Raw genomic sequence first — 9526 nt, 5'->3', positions numbered from 1 at the left:
AAACCTCTTAGAAAAAAAAATCACCCCCAACCATATGTCAAATATCAGTTATCTGTTCAATATAATGAGCCAGACTTTACTGTTCTATGTTCCTTAACTACAAGAGAACTGATCATTCCACCATTTTGTTTGAAAAGACCAGAAAATAATTCTGGCAGAGTTTTCTAGGTCTCATTGTGAATGGAAATGGATCAAATGTGGATGAACTGCCATTGACCTCCAGAAGCTAAACTTCTATCAGTCATCTTCCATCTTACCACTAAATCCCTAATTCAGAACCTTCCTCTCGCAAGTCATTCTGCAACCATTTTGCTTTCCAATCTCCACCACCTAAGAATATCCTGACTTCCCACTGCCATGCTGTCAAGTGAGCCTGAAATGTGAGATGAATCAGAGGCGGCACAGTAGCCAGATGCCTACTGCCATAAGTCTTGTAAGCATTGTCAGTCACAAGGTTAGGCTGAGCCATTTGTTCACATTCAAACTGATCACAGAGAAGACGATGAGCAGCAAAAATTAAACAAAAGGAATTCTTGTTGCAAAGTTCCCAACACTTCTATGTAATTCTTTATGAATCAGGAGTTCAGTTGCAAATGCAACACTACAAAACACACTATTTTCTGGGTTTTGTGTTGAAATCTGGTGAGATCCACTTAACATGTGAACTCAGTATTAGTATGGATAGAGAACTAGAATACTGGGCAGTAAATTAGCATTCTTGTATCTGAGAAACTAAGAATGAAAATTCAATGCAATTATGTTTCATTGGAAGAGGACAAATGATTTCATGTTTCTTTTTATTGCAAACTATATATTCTTTAAACCCCCCAAAAAAGCTTTAAAATGTAAAAAAAACAACAACAACAAAAAACAAAATATGTAATGAGGTTAATAGTATATATGCTTTAAAAGATTCCTATATATTTGGTTGATTAAAACAAATCTATAGTAATGCTGTACATTTTTACCAAAAAAATGTTTCCAAAAGAAAAATAAGAATTAAACATTTATGACTGGGGTTAGTTGTAGTAAGGAATTGGATGTGAGTGTCTGACTGTTCTTTGTGCCTTCAAAGTTCTGTAGGAAATTCTGTCTTCTTTTCAGTCCATCCAAAATGACTGAATTATTAGATGCCAGACTCTGTGTCCTAAAGATATGAAAAATAACAGAATTACTGCCTGCAAAAGGGACCTGGATTTCTAATCAAGGCATTATAATTTCATTTGTTACTTTGAAACAGTGCATTTACTAACAGTAGGATGCATTTTTCAGATAAGTTAACTTTTTTTTAAGATTTATTTTTTATTTATTTCTCTTCCCCTTCCCATCCCCCCACCCCTGTTGTCCGCTCTCTCTGTCCATTCGCTATGTGCTCGTCTGTGTCTGCTCGCATTCTTGTAGGTGGCACCAGGAATCTGTATCTCTTTTTGTTGCGTCATCTTGCTGTGTCAGCTCTCTGTGTGTGCAGCGCCACTCCTGGGCAGCCTGCACTTTCTTCGCGCTGGGCGGCTCTCCTTACAGGGTGCACTCCTTGTGTGGGGGGCTCCCCTACGCAGGGAACACCCCTTGTGCGCATCAGCACTGCATGTGGGCCAGCTCACCACACTGGTCAGGAGGCCCTGGGTTTGAACCCTGTGCCTCCCATATGGTAGGTGGATGCTCTATCAGTTGAGCCAAATCCACTTCCCCCAATAAGTTAACTTTTAAAGGTCTAAAGTGCTCTTTATATTTTAAAGACGTCACAATGACAGCTGCTTTCAAGAAGTGCATATTTTCTGAACAACATCTGTTCTCATATTCAATAACAAGTATATTTTAGTCAGAAACAAAAAGTAAGTTCCCTAAAAGACTCTTGTATACAACTTAAGGGATCAATTATCTTCCCAAGTAATTTATTACTTTTATTTCTGAGAAGTCATACAGAAGGGAAGAGTCAAATGAAATATTTTTCATATTGACAACATTTCTTTCCTAGGAACTGTAAGCTATTTCAGTCCCTTAACTAACACATCTGCCTTGCTTCAGCCAAGTCCTATTACTGTTTGGTTATATTTGCTTTTGACAATCCACTTTTTCCACCTTGCTCCTCCCCATCACTTATTGATCACATTAAGATATGTAAGTCTTTCTCCACACAGCCCATCATCCCAATTTCACATCTCTTTGGCAGTTATGAAGAAGGTTATGCTTTATTCTTTACTTCAATTTATCTAAGTTTATTGTTTGTTGATCTCAATTAAACTAAACTGTAAGCTTCCTGTAAGTAGCAGCTATATCCTGTTCATCTTTAGCCCCCTCATACTTATGACAATTCTGGCATATATTTGACGTCCAAATGTTATTTTCCCTCCTTTTTCCTCTAAATGTCTTTAATGGTCATAGTTAAAAGCCATTAAGGAAAATCGTATTATAAGGCAATTTTGAAGAAATTAAATTTCTCAAGAGTATTCAAAATCTCAACTGTAGGTCAAGGAGTAATTTCCCCAAACTATTTCTTATACTGAAAAGAAAGAAAGGGAACTGGTGGCTTGTTGGTTTACACAACCATTATTTACTTCTGAAGGCATGTTTTGATTCTCTTCTAAAAAACTTAATATGATTTAAACTATTTCAAGCAGAAAAGACTTTGTTTTCCCAATAAAGAGATAAAGATAAGTTTAGAAAATGTGGACTTATAGAAATTTAGCTAAGTAAATAATTAGAAATGCCCACAACATTTTCATGTAAAAATAATTCACTGCAGAATGATTTCTTATAGCAAAAACCTCAGAATAATCTAAATGTCAGAGGAAGGAAAATAATGGTCATGTAAATGATGGAGGTCTACATAATGGAAGGCAAAGCAGCCATTAAAAGGAATGAGTGGAGCGGATGTGGCTCGAGCAGTTGAGCTCCCCCCTCCCACATGGGAGTTTCTAAGTTCGGTTCCCAGTGCCTCCTGAAAAAAAAAAAGGAACAACAAGCAAAACAAATGAAATAACCAGCTAAGGGAAGTTGATGTGGCTCAGTGGTTGAGTGCCGGCTTCCCACATATGAGGTCTCAGGTTGAGTCCTTGGCTCCCAGTACCATATAAACAAAGGGAAAAAAAAGGGTGAGCTAGGGCAGAGGGTGTAGCCCAGTGGTTGAGCACCTGCTTCCCATTTACAAGGCCCCAAGTTCAATCCTGGGTACCTCCTTAAAAAAAAAAAGAATGAGGTTCTTAACCTTTTTTGTTCCACAGACTCCTTTGCCAGTCAGGTAAAAACCTCAGACCCCTTACTAAGTCCACACTGTACTGTGTTATTATTTAATAAATATATCATACCCATGCCAACAAGTTCCCACAAGAATAATGTTTTTTGAATATCAATTCAAGCTCATGGACCCCTTGTTAAGAACCGCTGAGCTAGATCTACATGTATTGATGCTGTAGGTATTCATGATAATGTAGGTGAAAAAAGAAAGTCATGGCTCTGTATGATCTTTTTTTTTTTTTTTTTTTTTACCAAAGAGCTATATTTACTTATTTCATTACTATATAGCAAAAGACCTGGAAGACTATGTACCAACTGATAACAATGTTTAGGTCACCAATATGGAAAGGGACTGGGAAAATGCTGATGGAGACTTCCATTTTACTTTTTGTATGATAATTTTACATAATAAAAAAAACTAATAAAGATATATACAAAACTTTTAAAATAACCTTTTAGAAAACTATTTAATAACATGGAGAAATGTTCATTATACACTATTGAGAAAAGCAAGGTGCAAAATAGTACGAGCCCAACAGACAAAATACATAGCTAGATATATTCAGACTAAAGCATTACAGGGAAAGCATTACAGGAGATTTTAAAAATATCTAGGGAAACGGACTTTGGCCCAGTGGTTAGGGCGTCCGTCTACCATATGGGAGGTCCGCAGTTCAAACCCCGGGCCTCCTTGACCCGTGTGGAGCTGGCCATGCGCAGTGCTGATGCGCGCAAGGAGTGCCGTGCCACGCAAGGGTGTCCCCCGCGTGGGGGAGCCCCCACGGGCAAGGAGTGCGCCCATGAGGAAAGCCGCCCAGCGTGAAAAGAAAGTGCAGCCTGCCCAGGAATGGCGCCGCCCACACTTCCCGAGCCGCTGACGACAACAGAAGCGGACAAAGAAACAAAAGCAGACAAAGAAACAAGACGCAACAAATAGACACCAAGAACAGACAACCAGGGGAGGGGGGGGGAAATAAATAAATAAATAAATCTTTAAAAAAAAAAATATCTAGATGGTAGGATGGTTATAGGTTTTTAAAAAACATATTTTTCAGTACTTCTCAAATGTTCTTTTATGACCACATTACTTTTTTAACCTGAGTGATTTAAACAAATTAGTGTAGAAAATATTAATAGAGTAGTCACATCTTTAAATATGATTTCTCTAATATAGCAATATACTGTATTATATTCTGTGAGAAAGACTGTCCAATCTGCAATCATTATTCTTTATTCTCATGTTAGAAAGCTACCCATTCTTATTTTTATAGCACAGATTGTATATTACTAGCACGACTGAGAAAATAGAAAATAGATGCCATTTCAAAAAATAATTGCATTTTTCAGTTTGTCAAGTATAATTATCATTCATTCATTCAAGTAGATCAATAGGGGTATGCACATTAGTATTGAGGAAACCAATACTGAGAAATTAAGTGATTTTGTACTAAGACCCTCTCCTCAATCTGTGCAGACCCAGAAATACAAGTGAAAACTTTAATTATCAGTTCAGAAAGTAATCAATTTATTGCAGTTCCTTCCCATTTTCAAAAATAATTCAAGATTTCGTAGTACAGTATCAGTCGAATTTCGGTTCACACTGAAAATTAACTCCATCCTACTATAAAAGAGATGTCACTCTAAATTTATACAATTTAGTTGGTAAAGGCTAGCAGAACTATATGATTATAAAAAGTTTATCCAGGAGTCTCCCCTTGGGTAACCCAATATGCCCTTGACTTTAATAATCCCTATGGGATAATGGCTAATCAAATACAACTATACTTACCGTGGAGAGTCTATTCCACTATCTCCTGCCATACTATAATTTTCTGTTCCTTCCAAGTGACTGTGTGTATGTTGGATATCCTGAGCCAACATTGGCATATGTGAAGTGTTGAAAAGTTCTAACTTTTGTTTGAAATGTTTTCTCATTTCCTGACTTGGGAGACTCTGACTCAAGATAACTGGTTTCTTTCCTATGTCAAGAACAGAGTCTTGTAGGGTTTCAGCCTCAGAACTGGCATTCCTTGTGCTATGGTAATTAAATACAGTTCCATCAGCAGGTGCTGAGGCCTGTACACATTCAACAACTCTGGGTTCCTCTTCATAATTAAAACTGCACTGGGTCCCTGAATTGAAGCCACAGCTTTCAGCAGAAAGATGAGGTTTCTGGCTTTCACTTAGGTTAGTGAGCAATCCAGTGGGTTTGTAACATTCATTTTCTTTACGTATTTGATGCTTGAACCTATGTATTTTGTGGTTGTACTCAGTCATGGATCTTCCAGTCACCTTTTGTTTTTCGAAGTTATTCCACTTGCTTCTACCTATAAAAGAATACTGAATGTGGCCAGGCAGCACTTGGCATAAATCATCATTCTCAGAAAAGTCATCATCCTCTAGATATAATGAACTGCAACCACCATCATCATCTTCGACTTCTTTCTGATACAAAGCCTGATCATGGCCAGAAAGCTGTTCATTTTCCAGACTCATTGTTTCTGTGCCCTGGACAAATGCCTGTCTCATTAGTTCTTCTTCTAACTCTTGGTTTTGCCTATCAGGTTGGTTTGTACCAACTGGGCAATCCAAAAGGCCAAGATTTTGAAACTGGTATATTGTTTTATCAACCAATCTGCAAGCAGAAGAAGGCTGATCTAAAGAAGAGGAAACCCGTGGTGGCAGGATATGCTGTGTTTCTTTTGTCTCCCCGAATTTGTCAAAGTCAGAATGACTTTTCTTCAAGACTTCAGGGATTACCTCATTTTCTCCACCATATACATCATCTCTCGACCTACCTTCCTTAAAGGAAAAGCATTGATTGTCAATTTGCGAAACACTATATGAAGGGTAATTTGAGAGATGATCCCTGAATTCCTCACTGATAGGTTTGACAGCAGAGTTTTTCACATAAACCAATTCTTTCAGTTTATCACTATGTTGTTCAGCATGTGATTGTTTGGCTTCACTATCAACGATTCTTGAAGAATCCAAAGACTTTGGCCTTTGGAAAGTCTTGTCCTTTGGTCCAATCTGACCAGGTTCCAGGTTACTGATATTTTGACTCTTGTGCCCTTTTAGGCTCCCTCGGCGAGGCAAACCCTTAAAAGGATTGCTGATTCGCTTTTTGTAAATCAACTGGGAACCTAGTACAGTTGGATTCTCACCAAGTGGTTTCTGATCTACTCCTTCATTTGGGCTTTTAAATCTGGGGGTGGGGTAGGCAGCAAGGAGTTTGGGGTGCTTCTTCTGTCTAGTGCTTCCTAGCATAGGCTCACTTCCCTGACTCCTGCCTTTGTGTCCATTCCTATGAGAATGATTCCGCCTTACAGGCTTTGCAGACTGATTATGCCTCTTCTTAACTCCCTCTTTTAAAGGATATTTCTGCCTGGTTGTCAACATATCAGTGGAAGTGCCCTGGCTATTGTATTTTCTTTGTTCTTCATATTTTTGCATTAGAACAGTGTGTTTGATTAAGTTGTCAACAGTTAGAACAGGGTTAATTCGTTTGATTATCTCATGTTCAATGTCTCGAGGGATATTGTCCAAATTATCTTCATCTCGGACAGGCCATTCTTCAGGTGGGAACTGAGCAGAGAAACTGCTATGCTCTGTTTTGGGTTTCTCCTTTCTGGATATACTGCGCCAGAAGACACTAAAGCCAAACTTCTTGGTTTTTTCTCTGTCTTTGGTGTACAGTAAAGGTTTGACGCTATCACAGACATGACTTTCCTCCGACACCGGAAGAGCCTGACTTTGAACCACAGGTGTGGACTCCCCAGGACTTCTCTGGCCTTTTCTGGTTACTCCGGCAGCAGCTGGTGGTTCCGGTACAGCCTGAGTACACACATCAGGGAAACACCGGCAAGACAGGCAATGGGAAATGGGGGCAGCATTTTTTTTTGCTAACTTTGCACAGTCTTCCATGCTCACCAAATAAGTAATGGCACCTGGCATGGGGTGACTTTCATCTGATAGGACTCTCTGATTTTCTTGGGTGGTTGTATTTGTGATGAAGTAAGTCTGAGGAGTGACTATGAAGTATCCTTCTCCAGTGTGATAAATCTTCCTTTCTTTAATCAGAATTCCCAAAGTGGTATAGAGAATATCTTGAGATGGAACGGCAATGCCTAAAACAAACAAGCATTTTTACACAATTGATTTTGAATAAGAAACATTTTAATGAATAAAATCAATAACTAAGAAATGACCACACATTTGCTGGATGAACCCAGGGCTGACTATAACACAATATATGTAATTAAAATGCCAAAGAAACATTAATTTAAAACACTCTTAATTGAATAATAGGAATATTATTTTATTCAGATGAAGAAGTATGGCTTGGTTAATGTTTAAATAGAGTAAAAAATATGAATTCATTCAAAATATAAACACTGTTATACAAACCCATTATAAATTTTAAATATGACTGAAAAGAGCTTTCTTGGTGAGCAAAATGGGATTTTTTAAAGCCAGTCTCATGACTTCTAATCTTCATGAGGATCTAAAGAAAATGATAATCAGTCTTCCTTAGATAAGGCAAACTACTTAACATTTGGATATGGTGGGTATTTCAAGTAGGGAAGGTAACAAAATAATTTTATGAGTAATTCCCTTTTCCAAATAGCAGGGTTCAAAATCATATTATGAAAACAATGTTTAAGAAAAACACCTCAAAAAATCAACATGCTAATATTTGTTTTCTTTGGATGGTGGTACTTTGAGTAGTTACTTCTCTGGATTTCTTGACAGTAAGCATACTCCTTTTATGATGGGAAAAAATAAAAAATACTCTTCTACAGTCATATAATGGAATATCATGTAGCTATTGAAAAAGAATGAGATTAATATAATGTTGATAAAGATCGCCAAGATACATTTTTAGGTTTAAAAAAAAGATGTAAAAAAAAAGATTTAGAGAGGATGTATAGAATGATCCAATTTATGTTATAAAAGGACATATATATATTCAAATACAATTTATGAAACATATGAAAAATGATAATAGCAGTTGTCACCTCAGAGAAGTGAGAGTGAAGGAATAGGAGATGGGGAAAAAAGATGAACTTTTCTTTTTCACATTGCACCCCTCTATACAGAGTCAAATTTATATCCATAAGCATTTGTTTGAAAAAGTTATCTGGGAAGTAAAAGAAATACCCTTATCAAATTTGTTGACACAGGACTTTTTCTGGCAGGGCTCTGATATATAAAGTTCCATAGAAGAAGAAATAAAAGTAAGAAACACCTGGACTGTTTGTTTAAGATGATTTACGAACAGAAGTCAATGAACTGCTAATAAAGAAAAACTCATTACTCTACCTGGGTAATGTTTCACCAAATGCTCCAACAGTGATTCCTGTGTTACTACAATCTGAGCTGCATTCATGTCAGATATAGCACAGCAAAGAACTTCAGTTAAAGGTATAAATTGAGATTGAACTATTGGATTCATTTGCACTGGAAAGACGTCACCTAAATTGGAGATTAAAAAAAAAAGAAAAGGAAGGGTGATGATAGCAGAAACTTTGTGAATGTAATTAGCATCACTGAATTATACACATAAAAATAGTTAAGGGGGGAAGTGGATTTGGCTTAACCAATAGAGCATTCACCTACCACGTGGGAGGTCAAGGGTTCAAATCCAGGACCTCCTGACCAGTGGGATGAGCTGGCCCACGCACAGTGCCAATACATGCAAGGAGTTCCATGCCATGCAGGGGTGTCCCCGCGTAGGGGAGCCCCACGCGCAAAGAGTGTGCCCCATAAGGAGAGCCACCCAGCACAAAAAAAGTGCAGCCTGGCCAGGCGGTGGGCAGGGAAGGGGAGTGAATTAAATAAATAAATATAGATAGATAGATAGATAGATAGGTAGATAGATAAACCTTTTTAAAAAAAAACAGTTAAGATGGGAAATACTGCATTATGGATATATGTTACCACAATACAAGTTTTTTTAAAAAGGAAAGGTAATAAATTTGATATAATATAAAATGTTTGGATTAGTTTATCAAGAATAATAATTGAATAGCAGGTGGAATGCTCTCCTTTCCTCAGTCTTTACTCAGAAACTGTTACTGTGGCATGCAGAACAATAGAGACTGTAAGAAAAACATTTAAGTAATGGTCTTAACTGGTAACAAGTTCACAAAATCTGTTACTTTTTACATGCAAGAGATAGTATATCTTCCATGTGTAAGACACAAAGTCCTATTAGGTTTCAGGAGGTCAGACAATGTTTACATGGCAGTTCATATCTTTCAAATCATTTTTTCATATTAGTCATCTG

The 9526-nt window shown here is 37.4% G+C and overlaps 1 protein-coding gene across 2 annotated transcripts in view; it reads right to left on the bottom strand.

Annotated features, from left to right (window-relative positions):
- Nucleotides 1-780: 780 nt before the first annotated feature.
- The window catches only part of STOX1 (storkhead box 1), a 57531-nt gene continuing 48785 nt past the window's right edge, over nucleotides 781-9526 (bottom strand). For both annotated transcript variants that reach the window (XM_004470530.3, XM_023592314.3), the window contains exons 2-4: nucleotides 8560-8712; nucleotides 5024-7364; nucleotides 781-1147 (exon numbers count right to left, since the gene is read on the bottom strand). In XM_004470530.3, the coding sequence (XP_004470587.2) occupies nucleotides 1000-1147; nucleotides 5024-7364; nucleotides 8560-8712 (2642 nt within the window). In that variant the 3' untranslated portion in view covers nucleotides 781-999. The remainder of the gene's footprint in view (nucleotides 1148-5023; nucleotides 7365-8559; nucleotides 8713-9526) is intronic.

The sequence above is a fragment of the Dasypus novemcinctus genome, chromosome 6 (assembly GCF_030445035.2).
Source record: "Dasypus novemcinctus isolate mDasNov1 chromosome 6, mDasNov1.1.hap2, whole genome shotgun sequence".
Lineage (NCBI taxonomy): Eukaryota > Metazoa > Chordata > Mammalia > Cingulata > Dasypodidae > Dasypus > Dasypus novemcinctus.
Note: the sequence above shows the minus strand (reverse complement) of the source record. Positions and strands in the feature narration are given on the sequence as shown.